The 15,419-nt window shown below is 33.8% G+C and overlaps 4 protein-coding genes across 9 annotated transcripts; 2 read left to right on the top strand and 2 right to left on the bottom strand.

Moving 5' to 3' along the window:
* Nucleotides 1-4,852: 4,852 nt before the first annotated feature.
* On the bottom strand, nt 4,853-8,257 carry LOC119645343 (N-acetylgalactosaminyltransferase 6). 5 transcript variants are annotated; one of them, XM_038045504.1, is made up of 6 exons: nt 7,929-8,257; nt 7,694-7,862; nt 7,543-7,636; nt 6,650-7,111; nt 5,814-6,579; nt 4,853-5,739 (listed from the first exon to the last, which is right to left on the bottom strand). In XM_038045504.1, the coding sequence occupies exons 4-6, from the start codon at nt 7,090-7,092 to the stop codon at nt 5,065-5,067; spliced, it is 1,884 nt and encodes a 627-aa protein (XP_037901432.1). In that variant the 5' UTR covers nt 7,093-7,111; nt 7,543-7,636; nt 7,694-7,862; nt 7,929-8,257; the 3' UTR covers nt 4,853-5,064. The 5 variants fall into 5 exon arrangements, with proteins under 5 accessions (XP_037901432.1, XP_037901433.1, XP_037901431.1 ...); XM_038045505.1 differs by lacking the exon at nt 7,543-7,636 and having other exon boundaries at nt 7,732-7,862; XM_038045503.1 differs by lacking the exon at nt 7,543-7,636 and having other exon boundaries at nt 7,929-8,256.
* Nucleotides 7,052-15,129, bottom strand: LOC119645342 (kinesin-like protein KIF18A). Of its 2 annotated transcripts, XM_038045500.1 has the most exons (7): nt 14,621-15,129; nt 13,833-14,541; nt 13,418-13,771; nt 11,188-11,941; nt 10,993-11,121; nt 10,854-10,927; nt 7,052-7,111 (listed from the first exon to the last, which is right to left on the bottom strand). In XM_038045500.1, the coding sequence occupies exons 1-7, from the start codon at nt 14,920-14,922 to the stop codon at nt 7,106-7,108; spliced, it is 2,328 nt and encodes a 775-aa protein (XP_037901428.1). In that variant the 5' UTR covers nt 14,923-15,129; the 3' UTR covers nt 7,052-7,105. The 2 variants fall into 2 exon arrangements, with proteins under 2 accessions (XP_037901428.1, XP_037901427.1); XM_038045499.1 differs by lacking the exon at nt 7,052-7,111 and having other exon boundaries at nt 10,812-10,927.
* On the top strand, nt 8,504-10,449 carry LOC119645344 (28S ribosomal protein S35, mitochondrial). The gene is made up of 2 exons (XM_038045507.1): nt 8,504-8,846; nt 8,910-10,449. Exons 1-2 carry the CDS (start codon nt 8,732-8,734, stop codon nt 9,785-9,787), a joined length of 993 nt encoding a protein of 330 aa, XP_037901435.1. The 5' UTR covers nt 8,504-8,731; the 3' UTR covers nt 9,788-10,449.
* On the top strand, nt 12,097-13,205 carry LOC119645345 (ribosome-recycling factor, mitochondrial). Its single transcript, XM_038045508.1, has 2 exons — nt 12,097-12,974; nt 13,040-13,205. Exon 1 carries the CDS (start codon nt 12,191-12,193, stop codon nt 12,950-12,952), a length of 762 nt encoding a protein of 253 aa, XP_037901436.1. The 5' UTR covers nt 12,097-12,190; the 3' UTR covers nt 12,953-12,974; nt 13,040-13,205.
* Nucleotides 15,130-15,419: the final 290 nt, after the last annotated feature.

Genomic DNA, 15,419 nt, shown 5'->3' with positions numbered 1-15,419 from the left:
ACATTGGAACGAAAATGTTTTGAAGTTTACTCATCCCCTCGCCAAACCTCGTATACTACAATTGTTGCAAAAAATAAGCATCTATTTACACTTCTTTTGCATACAGAAAGTTCAAGGCAAAATAAACGCCAACACATTAAGAAATGTACAATCTTAAGAGGAAATTATTTAAAATAATACTTTTAACTAATCATAGATTCTTTCCTTGTTTGCATCTTTTTCCAAATGCAATTTTTTTCAAGTCAATACACTTATGACGACGCTTAGTCTTAGTCAAGAAAGCTATTTCTTTAAACACTTAACTGGATCTAGTTGTGTCTCGCATGGGGAACAATTCTTATTGCGTAATGCATTTTTTACATGGCGAAAATTTGAATGTGCGAATGGATCCATTTTTAACTAATCCAGCGCTAGTTTATGGAGTTTTCGCAAAAAATACAAACTCTTGCAGAAGATAATGCAAAGTCATAAACAAATTGATGAGGGTTACCTATAAAATGGACAAACGAATGCCTTTTTATCGATCGTACTGCCTTTTGACATTTCTAATATTTTCTACTTATATTTATTTCACAAAAAAAAAAAAAAAGCTAAAGCGAAACGTTGAATGGTACGAAACGAAGCGTAGGCAAAATATTGCGTCTGTTTGTAAAAATAACTGATCAACCTAACGTTAACATTCATATCCTTTTTCACGATAATCAAATGATGACTTGTCAACCAACATTACTGTTTATCTCATTGCCTGGTCGTGGGTACCAATAACGGGATTCAAGCATCACTCTAAGGTCTACGGTCTACTTAAATGCTTTTACCGTTCATGGGTTAGTTTTTCCTTTTTTTTTTTTTTCTTCTTTTCTTCTTTTTTCTATAAAACGATTTCGCCCAAGTACAAGTATTGAGAACTGCTCGCAAATCTTGTTTACTGCGATTACGGGAAAATGCTACGAACTCGAAAGTTAGTAATATTTGAAAGTATCACTTACTTAAAAGTCTTCAATAGATATTTCCTCGCATCTACACTCGCTACTGATATGTATTTGTTTTCATATTACTTACTGTAAATGTATAGCGCCTAAAAGCTTGCATCAAAATGGGAAAATGGGAAAAACTTGAAGCAAAGACAATTTTTCTTATTAGCTTTTTTTTGACTATAGTTTCGATGCCAAACTTGAAGCGTTTATTTATTTTAACATGTTTAAAAGTTATGGAGACGAAATTAATTCTGCTCAAAACTGAATAAAATATTTATGCGATTGCTTAACGGGGACGGTGTACTTTCATCACTTGACTCATAGCTCATAACAATTTTTTTTGATTTATTTATAAAATGCGCTTGCTATAATAATTTTCATACACCCACACACACACACACACACACACACACATACATACATACATACATACAAACACACACAATGGCATCATTTACAAGTTAAATGCTCTATTTGCTTCATTCCATTCATATCAATTTTGTGAAATATAAAAGACACATCCTCTTTAACATACAAGTGCAACTTGTGAGCGGGGAAAATGGAATGTTTGCCCAGCAATTGAAAGTAACGAACGGCGCATGTGTGGCTATTGATTATCGTCGATATTATGTTATGTTAAGTTTTCATAATTTATACACATGTATTCAAGCCAACTACAAGATATATACACACACACACACACATATATATATATATATATATATATATATACATACATACATACATACATACATACACAAAGACACATCCACGCAAATATTTAATACATAACACAACAAACATCAGAAGAAAAGTAATTAAAAAAAAAAAAAAAAAAAAAAAAAAAGAGAGAGAGAGAGAGAGAGAGAGAGAAAGATAGAGAGAGACACCAATAATAAATCAAGTACGACGTAATACTTATTATATGAAAACATTATTAAATATATACAAAAAAAAAAAATAAAATGTGAAATAAATAAATTGTAAAACATATGAAAAATAAAATAACATAAAGTATACATTTATAAAGACATAAAATAATAATAATAATAATAAATATAATAAAAATAAAAAGCCGAAAAAGAAAGCAAGAAGACTCCAGGAGGAAAGGACAACAAGAAAATTTAAAGAGAAAACATAAATTATATTTATTTAACACATATGAGTATATTTCAAAAAAAAAAAAAAAAAAAAAATCAATAAAATATTAATAAAATCTAATAAATTTTGTTTCAATGACCCCGTTAAGGGCTCCTAGTTAACGTGACCGAAACTCGAATTGGATACTAATGTGAACTTAGCCTAGCCTTCATAGGCCTAATTTTCATCTTTTCGCCAAGAAAGTATCTCTAAGTTTCATATCAATTAATTCTGGTTTATGCCTTCGCTAAGAGTGCATTTTACAATGAAATGATATCAAAAATTGTACTTTACGATCTATCATAAATGAAATGAATTTTTTTTTGCCTAAAATATTTTCATAATTCATTCAGCATTTTCGATATGTAGGATTGACACAGAAGTCAAACTTACATAATTTCAATTACGAAGCTACATTTTTTGGATCCCACCGTATATGAATTTGCATTTCAATTTTCAACGACATGCAACTATTTGCTGGACATGATCCCATAACAAGTTTCTCCTGAATATATGGAGCTCTTTAAAAAAAGTTCAACTTTTAAATATTTTATAGTGAAAATTGATCCATAGCTGCATTTCAGCAAAAGAATTAACCATAGGGAATGTGGATGACGTATGTCTATATTTAAGACCCCCATCACAGATAGCGGTTAGCATGAGAAGCGTATAAGTGTATGGCCAGAAAGTTTAATTTATAGCATTTTATAACGGAAGCAGCTGGAAAACAAGTAAGAAAATTATGAAAAAGAAAGAGAGAAAGAAAAAGAAAGAAAAAGAGCAAAATGTTGATGCTCTATAGTATTGATCAGGTGCGATTGATTTTTCCTATTTTCAGGATAAACGTGGAAGTATGCATGGTGTACTTTTTGAGTAACAAGTAAAAGCACGAAAAAGAAAAGCGTCTTCTATGGTATCTTTTTTTTTCCGAGAATTGTGGAATGTATACCACAGGTACTACATAGTTGGGCAGGCGGACACCTGGACATGCTTAGGATTTTTGATGTTTGAAAAACAGAGGGATTCCAAGTTAACATGGTACTATAGGCATGTCCTACGATCTATTGGGCCCATTTTCAATAGCCACTTGCGCACAACAGCTTACCTTATTCCTGAATAATTTTAAGTCGATGGCTTCACTTTCATTCTTGCAAACGAAAAGTTTACAGGAGACATTAGAAAGCCGGACAAATCGACAGAGAGACGATTCTTAAATCGATCCAACATTTTATGTTGATCAAGAATAAATGAACGCACTGCGAGGTGTCCGAAGCTTCCTTTCAGACGTTGCAAACGTTTTGGTAAAATGTCTATGCCACTCATCGCTCGGCGGTGGGTACAATAATAAAATGTTTGAGAAGTAAATCAAATTGGATTATGTGATGTTCTGGGTATCCTCCAATACGCGATCTTTCATGAAAATAATATACAGCTTTTGATGTACGATTAACAACGAATATATAACATTGCTAAGCGATATGGTGTAGGGTATCTGATAGCCGACCTTGCCTCGTTTCTACTTGCTTTTTAAGATGAGTACGTGAGTCATCGTTGTTAGATGAAGACACTTCCATTATAAAAATAAGAAAAAATAAGAAATCCATTATAAAAATAATGGATTTCTTTTTCCCCAAACTATTATATAAAACTGATGACTTTCGTAGATGGAACGAGTCGAAAAATTAGTGCTTGTTCCACTTCCGTGATAAATGAATCCTAAAGTACTTTATGCAAAATTGATTCTCTATATACAATGTATCCATATTGTGCTTATTGAAATTGTACTGAACAGGGGCGAAATAAGGAAAAGTTTTCGAGAATTTTTCAAGTTATGAGAGCGTCCGCAACTGTTAGAAGTGAGCGACGTTTGTCTTTTTTCTTAACGTATCGTTAATGATCACGTTATGAATTCAGGTGTTGTTAAATAAGTGTAAATCGATGAAAAGAATCGATGACATGATTAGAGCTAGGGATTAGCAAAGAGATAACAGTAAATATTTTTAAGCAAGTGATAATCAAAAATGCATCTGGTATGCGAAACAACTTGACCAGATGCTTGACGCTATGCTCGAAAGAGTTTTTAATGACTGAAGGCGAAATATGCCAATCGGCGATCGCTTGCGTAAGTGCAATGAAGTAAATATCCCGGAATAAATTCGAACGGACAGCCCCTACGACTATTCAATGGCGCTGCGTTTACGATAATACGCTATAAGAAGTATTGCAATCAATTCATTTTTGTATAATTTCAATTAATTATTTATTATATTGATTTCTAACAACATTGACAATTTTTTAATTTTTTAACTGTTTTTTTTTTTTTTTTTTTTTTTTTTCGTTTTCCTTTAATAAAAATCACAACCAATCTCGTTATGTAAAATCCCAATAAACATTTTTCAATGCTCGTCTATTAAAACATATATGTGCTTGACGCATTCGCTCATAATAGAGATGAGGAAATCGTGAAACTCTTAGTGCCATCATAAGCGCGATTAAAAACTTATAATGCGAATCCAAGTCGCCCAGCCATTTAAAATTGTAAAAAATATAAAGACCATCAAACGAAATAAAATCCGAAATCGTAAATGAAAGAAGTTTTAAAATGTATAAAGAACAAAATATACATATGTATTCATATAAATAAAAATAATCATTATTTGTATATGAAAAACTAGAAAAATCACAAATGCATTTAAAATATATATATATATATGTATGTATGTATGTATGTCTATATATATGCGTGTGTGTAATAAATACAAATATATATATATATATACAAATAGAACGAAATTATGTGGAATGTTACACTTATTTATGATTACTATATATAATTATATCGACTGGAATATTAGTTATTGCTTAAGAATGTCTACTCAAAGACACATTTCTCTTTCTTGTGGAACAATTTTAAGTACATTGCTAAGATGATCAAATTCTTAAATGTCAATTAACGAAGTTTGGGGACTAAATCCCAAAAATGATTCAAGGCTGTGGCGTTCGTAACTCCGAATTTCCATTGCATATTGCGGTTACCTTCTCGGCAAATGTTAACGTACAATTTGCGATCGGATGGAGAGGCCTCTAAGCACCGTTTGTTACTATTGTCATTGTTTTCGCCATGAACAAGCCAATTATGTTCACGATCATACGACCAAAATTGATTACCTCCTTGCAAATGGCAATCCCATAACCAAACCGGAGCATTTTTAAATCTTTCCTGTACATCTAAGCAATCCTTTTTTCGTCTAAGCCGCAAATCTCTATGCCAGCTAAGTGCCCAGTTTTGATTGCGTTGTGGTCGACGAATGTCGTCATGACAACGATATAAACCGATTTGAGCGTGACGAGATCTACCCAGAGTATCTACGCAGAGAGACGGTGCACCAATACTCTGTATAGCCCCATACGCATAATCCGATGGTTCCACCGGCGGATAAACTTTGATCAAATCAAAAGCAATTTGTTCCATGAACCATTTAAACGATTTACAATGCAATTTTTCCCGTATTCGCTTTTGTTCAGTCAGATCACCTGCATCGATAGTCTCATATATACCTTGACCATGTTCATACAAGAATTGTTTGTAGTCGTCCATCCACACTTCTGCAACTCGCTTATAATTCTAAACAATAGCAAAAAATGTGCAATACATTCGGTGAATTAAAATATTATTTAGAGCAAAGTAGCATCTCTTACCCGATGTAGATAATCCCCTTTTCGAGGGCTTGGTTGACTATTGCGAGGGCCACGGTATATGTGACCCACACGAGAGCAAGGAGCGTCCAACAGCTCACCACCACACATCCATATTTTGAAACTTAATTCATATTGCTCTCCGCCCCATATATCTAGACCTTCGTCGTAACCACCTAATTCGAAAAAAAATTCTCTAGATATGGCAAAAAGGCCCCCAGCCATAATTGGACTGCGAAAGGGCTTCGTTCGATCAAGTAAATCTTCCGGAAGCAAGGGTAGACGTTTATAATAAAATTCCCAGTCGAAAGCACCACGCGCACCTTCATCTTGTGCTCGATATTCGAAATTGCTATGATCAATCACATCAATAAAAGGACATACTGCAGTTCGCTTATTCAAGGCTATCGGCTCTAAAAGTGGCGGCAACCAATTATAATTGGCTTCCACATGAGAGTCTAAAAATATTAAAACATCTCCACTAGCCTTCCGAGCGCCAGCCATTCGTGCTCCTATCAGTCCGGTACGTTGTGGCAAATGAAAAATATGCACTTTGCGAAAATTCTCTCCAACATATTCATCTAATTGCTTAAAAAGATATTTTCGATCACTAAAATCATCAATCAATATTATCTCCTTAAGTAATTCGGGAGGCGAACGATTTATCAAGCTGTGCACGGAACGCATCAAAACACTAAAATGCTCGTTGTGATATGGTATCACTATGCTTACTGTGGGCAATTTAACTAAATACTCTTTAGTTCGGCAACTGCACGGAAAGAATATAAGAAAACTTTTATATAAAAATACTGTAGGTTAATGAGCTCGCAAAGACTCACCCTTCATAGCGTAAATCCGGTAATGAGCGATTCACAGATATCATATCAGAAACATAAGCATTAAAACCATTCTCTAGCGACATTTTACGCTCTAATTCTCGTGTGCTCTCATCATTATTTGCTGCTCGTTTCCCTTGTTCTCCGAAACCCACACGTTCAACGTCCGCTTTCATCGCAGCATGGTCATGCCAATCCTTTTTTAATTGGTTAAGCGGAGAAAGTTGTAACTTGACATGTTGTTGCTGCTGTTGTTGTTGTTGTCCTTCCATTTCTCGTTTCTCCACTTCCAGTGCAACATAAGGCATTGCGTTTGGCCTTTGATCCGGTAATCGATTTGTATACGAACTAGCCGACAAGTAGCCCATAGCAAAAATGAATAATGTGCCCGCAATGATGAGTAAGCAAGCAGTTTTAAACAACCATTTCATATTTGGACGTCTCATAATTTTAAACTCTCTAATTCTAAAATAAGAATGTAAAAATATTGTATTTCTCGTTAAGAGCGAATTTTAGTTAATCACAATCTCATAACATTAATAAATAAAGACTTTTGTTAATTGTAAAATGTCAATTGGTCGATCGGCATCATTCTTGTACTGGAATTTTAGATGCACTTTTTAAATATCGAATCGTTAGTCGGTTTGCTAAAGGCTGTAATTGGATCATCTTTCTGTTCAAAATGGATCCGTGGAACTGAATTAATTATGTGCGTGTAAAGTTACACATTCTTATCTCAGCTTTGACACTGTTGACAAAAGTTCCAAAAAAAAAAGATGACAAACTGGGAAGCAAGCCAATGTATCCGAGTTAGTCGATTTCAAATCTCACGCTAATCAATATATGCACGTTTATATGCTCTATGAATGCCTTTAATAAGCAATTCTAGATCTTACATATGTAATCACAATATTAGTATAAAGATCCGTCAACGAAATACGATCAAGTTTTTGAATACATAAGGCAGTTGTGTTAACTGCATCTAACATGCTGTAATAAAAATTTTCTGTAATGTTCTCCTACAAACATATAAATATATGTACACACCACCAATAATATTCTACCATTAAACAAAATACGAGCACCTAAATATTGAAATTCCAAGTTTCTCTATTATAATTTTTGCTACGTTTCAGCTTCAATTATCACTTATCACTTTATCATTTGTTGCACTTATCGACATTAGTTACTATTACTGATAACTATTTTCTTGCGTCTAAAGAAAAGCAAATTAGATAAAAATTCAATATGCATTTACGTCAAGTCGAACTACATCTCATACATCTGCATCCAGTGCGTTTGTTTTTGCTTTTTATTAAATGCCTATTAAATACATCGTATGAAAAACGTATATATTAACATGAATATAAAAAAGCTAAAGATCAGTACGACAAAACTATTTGTAATAATAGGTTTCAAGTAATGTCAACTCTTGAGAATTGATTGCATCAAAGGACAAATCTAAGATTTTGCCGGACTTACAATTTTAAAGAAAAATCACTGAATTTGTGGCAATACAACTATGAACACCAAGAGCTCCGAATGTCCCCAAGAGTGTGAGCAAACATATAAATAAAAAAAACAATATCTCTTAGTAAGCGCAACTATAATATCACCAATATTTTTCATATCCAGATGTTATATAATTTATTGGACTTATAAATTAGTCACTTCATTTCTATTTCTATCTATTCTATTCTACTTCTCTTATATATTCAAAAGAGTTGATGGGGACCTCATGTGCTTGTGCTTAGTACTTTTCAGTTTATTAAATAATCCGCATCTTGCATGCAAGCCGTTAAAACAATTCACAAAAAAATGTAAAATTAAAGGGAATTGTAAGCAGTGCAAAATACTGCTGCTCTTTTTGCAATTAGAAACATCCTCTGTACCTTTTGTAATAATAAAAAGTTGAACATGTATATCGATATAAATATCGAGCTTTGGCTACACTGTTTTATAATTTTATCTTTTTGCTATTTTATTATGAAAGTGAGTTTTCATAATCGGTTGAATTCTGTTAATGTTTTCAAATTTGCTTTGAAACGTATTGGACGATTCTAAATAAAAATAAACTAATTCAAGATGGCTGCCGTTACACGTTTACTGAGGCCAAACCTACGTAATAAAAATAAGAAGGTGTTCGTATTCCGTTCGATAACATCAAACTTGACGCGTGAAGAGAGTGAGCAAGAGAATGGCAAGTATTCGTGTAAAATATTTAACCAATGTACTAAACTTATAAAAATTTCTTTTCCAAAAGAGTTCCGAGTGCTTAATTTGCGTTCTGTCCAGCAACGAGATGCGAAAAAACGTCAATACAAAAAGGCTGATGTACCACCACCACGTACACATAAGATGGCAACGGATCAAGATTGGAGTGCTGTTTGGCCAGCGCCTCGTTCCTTTCATCCCGCATCGGTTCCATTACCGATTCGCCAAGGTTATGCGGAAAAAGGAAGTGCTCCGTCAAAGTTCGCTAATGCTGAACTTATGAAAATTCCAAACTTTTTGCATTTGACGCCCCCAACTGTTAAGCAACATTGTGAAGCCCTTAAAAAATTTTGTAATCCTTGGCCAAAAGGTTTGGAAACCGCTGAAAAATGGAAAAATCACTTTCCCATTGATATTGTCACCACCGATTATTGTCAAGCTTCGCCTACAATACGTAATCCTGAGGCAAGACGCGTTAAGCTATCTATAAAATTGAGTGATCTAAAGTTCGATGCCCATGCTAAAGATAAATTTTTGCGATTAGTTGGTGAACATTATAATCGTGACACTGATCTTGTCACAATCGTAACTGATCGTTGCCCTTTACGTAAACAAAATTACGACTATGCAATGTATTTATTAACGGCTTGCTATCACGAATCATTTACCACCGAATCGTGGGAGGCAACCAAATCGGAAGCCGATATGGAATACTATCATTATGATCGTAACAAATCTAAAGAGTCGGTAGAGGCCATTATCAATTGGGGTAGGACACCTGCTACAGCAAATGACAAATTAAAGGCTACAAATGGTTTTATTAGCAGTCTCGAACAACTCATAAATGAAGGTGAAAACGAGTACAATTTAAATAAGTACAAAGAAGAGGTCATCAAAATGTTAAATATCGGTGGAAAAGTTAAATAGGCTGTATTGTCAAATTTATTAACAACTTACATTAGAAATTGCAAAGACATATGCTTATCTAAATACAAAATTTACTAAAAATAAGCAAACTTTCTAATCAAATTAATTTTTATGTGAGTGACTGCTACTTTTGCCAGCAAGAGCGAACACAAATGTCAACTTGTCTGTCAATGTTTAACCAGGCGAAAATAGTTTAACATATAAAAGCAATATGTTCAAGCGGTTGCAAGTGAACTTAAAGACAACAAACGAATCGCAAAATGCGGCAGTACCATATATTAATTTTATTTTCACAAATTGCATTGCATTTCAAAGTAAAAGAAGCATATAGTGCAGCAAATATAGACTTACAAGTAAATAAGTCTTTAGTTTTACCTTTTGTTTTGAAGGCAAACGTACAGGGACTTATGGATCAGAGATATAAATCTCATTATACACAGCAGGATAATAGATCAGACCGAGATCGGCATCATTACAACAATGACGTTAAAATGACTTCAAATACATCAAGGACTGGCAAATATCAAAACGGAGAAAATAACTGGAAGCGAGTAGAAGCGTACACAAGCCCAATACAGACGTATAATAACATACCTCTTGGGCCATACGTAGCAGGGAGCGATCGCTGGATTAATTATCATAATCTTTTGCCACATACTATTTCTACTCCAACCTTCTACTCTATACTTCTTACTACGATATTGATTCTTTACTTGGGTATTGCCTCTTCCGTTATAATCATTACGACTAGTTTATTTCCTCGCTTATTGGCTTCCACAGGAATTGCTCTATCTTCGTTTTATGATTTTTTTTAAATACGACCATTTAGAAATACCTACAGTTTAATTAAATTTCATTAAAAATCGAAATTTATATTTTTATAGTATGTATGTATATTGAAAAAAACGTAACGCAAAATAAATTGACCTGCATTAATATTCAATTTGATGAACAAATGGGGCAAACATAAAATTGCAAAGATATACTTAAAGGCGTCAAACACAAGTGCCGAAGAATGTTTGAATTATTTTTTGACACGTAGTGAAGCTGCACGGTTAATACGTACAGGCAATCCATTTGAACTTTCATTTACTTGTCGCATTGGTAAACGTCTTCCCAAAAGTATAGATGCACCTGAAGCTTAAAATAGAAATATTAAAATTTAATTTTATGTTTAAAAATTGTTATGAATTCCATCTATGTACCTTTTGCCATCATATGACGCGGGCTTTTACGAATTCGATTTGGACTAATTTTCTTATTCTCTTTTTGGACGCCAACAGCGACTGCTCTCAAAAGATTGTTGCGTGTGAATTTCTTCGATTTAAGTAGGACTACATTAAGAAAAATAACGCAAATGATTAAAGTGCACATATATTTCAGTATAAGCATATGCGTACCATCTTTTAACTTTTCTGTATTTTTGGGAGCATCGACTAATTCAGTGCAGAGCACACTCTTAACAAAATTTTTTGCTGCTTCCTTATCGGTATTGTTTGCAGTTGAAGTTGAACAGACATCGAAAGTTGAATCTCCGTTGGAATTCTTTGGTTGTGCAAATAGTATTTTCGTTTCATTCATATTGCATCGTTTTTTATTAGGTTGAGTCTTAAAAGTTGTTGATAGCAAATATTCATTGACGTTCTCTTCGCCGTCTAAAGAACCTACACCATCTGATTTGCTAAGGACAAACTCGTCGATATGTTCACACGTCTCATAATCATTCACTTTACTAACTTCCGTATTCGTCATTACCAATTCACTAAAATCCTTGTTATGGTCATCGTTATTTTTTAAAATGTCTGCGTAGAACCATTGTTGCAGGTTTTCAATCTTATACCGTTGTTCTCTAGTTAGACATGCATCCTTAATGATTTTGTAACTTAAATCAATTGCTCTTTGCAACTCAAAATGAAGATCATTTCGATGATTACTTCCGAGTAACTGTTGTGCGTTATGCAGACATATGTACTCTTTTTTTAAAAATATTTGTAAATTGTTTGCACATTTTGCGGTCTTCACCTCAGTCTTTAATTTGTTCAACTCTGCGTGAAGGGTTGCGAGCTTTTCGTTCCAATACTCAATTTCTCCCCTTAATTTATTAATTTGCTTGTTCAAGTTACGAGGAGTCGTTGATATATATGTAGCACATTCCTACAAATAGTTATTCGTTATTATATACTTTTATATTTTTCGATTCTCCTCCAAAACAAGTCAAACAAATATTTTTTAACTGTAAAGTCGCTGTATTATTAAGACAAAGCTACTGTAAACCATAACATTTTGGTGATCATATTTTAACGAATTTGGCAACTCTAAGCTAATAGCATATGTGCATAAATAAAAATTGTCGTACAACTCGCAATCTGGCTAATGATTGTAAATTCTTTAATTGTGTAAAAAATGTTTGTCATTAAGTCCGCTCCTCTAATTAGATCGTTGCGAATTGGTTCAACGTTAAGTGCGAAGATTTTCAAAGCCAGTCCTTCCACCTATACGTTATCGTCGGTTCAGGCAGTAGAAAACCAAATCCGCTATTACGCAAAGAGCAAAGATAAAAAAAAAGAAAAAGGGAAGCCCGCCAAAGTAGAAATTAATGAAACGCTGCTGCGTGATGTCATTGACTACGACGGGCTTAATACACAAATGCAAAAAGCCGTTCAACAAATGAAGGATGATTTCATTAAGAATCTATCACTGCGTTCGACCACCGGCGCCATTGATTCTCTTAAAATCTCTGTAGATGGCAAAGAGCACGAATTGCAAGAACTGGCCCAAATATCCCGCAAAAATCCTAAAACAATAATAATCAATATGATTGCGTTTCCTCAAACAATACCAAATGTGTTGACGGCTTTAGAGAAAAGTGGTATGAATTTAAATCCGCAACAAGATGGCACAACTCTCTTTATACCTATACCTAAGATTACGAAAGATCATCGAGAAAATCTCTCCAAAAATGCGAAAACGTGCTTCATTAAGTATCGCGATTTAATCAAGGATATACAGAACAATGTAATTAGGAAATTAAAGAAAAAAGAGAATATATCGAAAGATGATGTTTACTCAATGCAAACTCAAATCACTGCCATCAGTGATAAATATATATGTGAAGCGGAGAAACTGCTTCAGTCTAAGCAAAAGGAACTACTTGGAGATTCTTAAAAATAAATTATTTACTTATGACGTGAATTGTTATTTAATCAGAGTACATCTGTACATCTCAAAACTCTTTTTTTCTTTTTAATTAAGTATCAACAACTCTAAACGGCACAAGACGTTACAAGCAAAATCGCTTTGTTAAACTTCTTTTATAATGAGCCGATCGTTACGTACTAATAGCAGATGACTATATGCTATCACCGGAAAATTTCAAAAGCAAGAGCAAAAGATTAAAATTTAAATTTTCTCCCGGCAAGGATTGATATTTTTTAATACATTTTTTTTTTTTTGTAGGATGATGGCAGAGATGTTTAAGTCAATTCTTATACTAATATAAATCTTCCTATGTTTTCAAGGAGATTTTAAGGAAGAAGACAAAATTAATAAATCCATCCGTTATCTGATAGCAAGTATACAAATTATTTTTCCTTTTTCCAATAAAATAAACAAATTTTCTCAAACACTTACCTTTTGTGCATTGCAAGCAGCAGGAAAAGTTTCAAAAAGTTCGCTTATAGCTGTTTTAAGTTTGTCGCGAAATGCCAAGATTTTTGTATGATTTTTCAAGCCAATTAATTTTTCCTGCACCTTTAAAGTCTCGGAAAATAAGACATCAATACGAACGCACCACCTCTGAAAGTCGTCTTCATCTAACGAACTGCCTTTAGCAATTTTCGGTTCAAGAGCAGCGTTTGCTCGTTTAAGACGTTCATTTTCTTCCATAAGCTCGTTAACCTTTTTAATGTAAAAATCTTTGGGCATATTCGATTTCAAAACATTTTGTCGCAAAGTGCTTCGAATTTTCTTTGCGCGACTGGCGTACTAAAAAGAACCAAATATCTATTAATATTTATTGATATGTTATTAAACCGATACACCGTACTTTTAAGGTATTGTAGGTATCCTCATAAGTTAGGGAACTCATTGAAGCATTGGCCACCATTAATGTCTGGCAATTACCTCCCAATGAGTCCTTTAATATGCGCGTGAGGTTAGAGTCGCGATATGGTATGTGTTTCAGACCATCAGCTAACTTATTAATGCAATTGCCCAACGCTAAAAGAGATTTATTAATGCTAGCGCCTTCTTTAAATCGTAATCCCAATCCTTTAGTGCTAGCCGCTCTTTCACTGCCAGCCAAATCGATCATGGATAGTTTTACCATACGCTTACTACCCGTTTTAGGCTCTGTCATGCGAATATGCACTTGGAATATGGCATGAGAACGGGAACTTTCAGCATTAGCATCAGTGGGATGCTGGGTTCTATTGTAATTGCCAAGTGCTAATAATTCAAGCAACTCCTCAGCGCTATATATTGGTTTCAAAGACAAACCGCTCACAACAACTCCATTTGTATCCTCTCGTAATTTAAGCGGGCCTGTTTTGGTCAGCAGATTCATTACCTGCTCATTGTAAACTTCCAAATAGCTAACGCCCACATCGAATCGGCATGCACTCTTTTTTTCTTCGATTTTATCGAATAGGTGGCTCATTGTTAAGAAAGTCAGACCGGGTGTAGTATGATTACCAAGCATTGTAAAAGTTTTCCCGGCGCCCGTTGCTCCGTAAACGAACACAGAACAATTATAGCTAAAGCAAATAATTATATAAACAAAAATCAAATCCATAAATGCATTTTAAGTGAACGCTTGCGAAAACTATTATTTACCCATTCAAAACCGAGTCGACAAGCGGCGCCGTATATTCCTCAAATATTTGAAAGTTTGTAGCGTCTACATCAAAAACTCGATCGAACTCCATGCTCATTTTCTTGCTTACTCGTCTTGTGATATCTCTATATTTTTGTTTAGTGCCTTGAAAAAAGAATTCGTCATCCTCCTCCTCCGGATCAAAAAGTAGCGTTGTTTCATCCATCACTTTAATGATACTTTTCGTATTTTGCTCCAATTCTTTTTGATTGTATGGTCTTACACGCACTACAACTTTTATATTTTTTTGTTCACCAACCATTGCTGTTAAATTGATTCAGTAAATCACAAAAAAAGTGCAAAATTCTACTATTTTGATCTCTCTATTACAAATATTGCTCGATCTTTTCTTCGCGGTGGCAAGCAAAGTGAAGCGACGGCTTTCAAAATAATATATTTGAATTTATTTCCCTGCTCACAATATGTTGCTCACATTGTTTTCGAACATACCATGGTTGCATTTGAGAATAATAAATATTTGTAAACTTTCACCGATGTGGTAACTGTGTTTCAATAAGCAACTGAATGCCCCTAATGCATTTTTATCCCTTTTAACGTAAATGTATCGATTCGATTATTTCAGCCTGGTAGTGTAATTCAATGTAATTTTTATACAGATCAACACAATTTATGTAAAAGCTTCTATGATGTTTAGCAATTCCGAAAAATAAATAAATCTGCTTTATTACGGATTCACTAAAATTTTAACCGTGAACTGAACTGTTAAATTTCAATGGAAAAAAAAAAACAACTTGCGTT

This window comes from Glossina fuscipes, unplaced genomic scaffold, assembly GCF_014805625.2.
Source record: "Glossina fuscipes isolate IAEA_lab_2018 unplaced genomic scaffold, Yale_Gfus_2 1, whole genome shotgun sequence".
NCBI lineage: Eukaryota > Metazoa > Arthropoda > Insecta > Diptera > Glossinidae > Glossina > Glossina fuscipes.
Note: the sequence above shows the minus strand (reverse complement) of the source record. Positions and strands in the feature narration are given on the sequence as shown.

Bases quoted from the DNA above. Each gene is read 5' to 3' on its own strand.
- LOC119645344 (XM_038045507.1), top strand. From the start codon at position 8,732: ATGGCTGCCGTTACACGTTTACTGAGGCCAAACCTACGTAATAAAAAT. The intron at 8,847-8,909 runs GCAAGTATTCGT...CTTTTCCAAAAG, and splicing joins AGAGAGTGAGCAAGAGAATG to AGTTCCGAGTGCTTAATTTG.
- LOC119645343 (XM_038045501.1), bottom strand. The intron at 6,580-6,649 runs GTGAGTCTTTGC...CTTTCCGTGCAG, and splicing joins CCGGATTTACGCTATGAAGG to TTGCCGAACTAAAGAGTATT. The intron at 5,740-5,813 runs GTAAGAGATGCT...GCTATTGTTTAG, and splicing joins AAGGGGATTATCTACATCGG to AATTATAAGCGAGTTGCAGA.
- LOC119645345 (XM_038045508.1), top strand. From the start codon at position 12,191: ATGTTTGTCATTAAGTCCGCTCCTCTAATTAGATCGTTGCGAATTGGT.
- LOC119645342 (XM_038045499.1), bottom strand. From the start codon at position 14,922: ATGGTTGGTGAACAAAAAAATATAAAAGTTGTAGTGCGTGTAAGACCA. The intron at 13,772-13,832 runs GTACGGTGTATC...GGTTCTTTTTAG, and splicing joins ATACCTACAATACCTTAAAA to TACGCCAGTCGCGCAAAGAA. The intron at 11,122-11,187 runs GTACGCATATGC...TTCTTAATGTAG, and splicing joins TACAGAAAAGTTAAAAGATG to TCCTACTTAAATCGAAGAAA.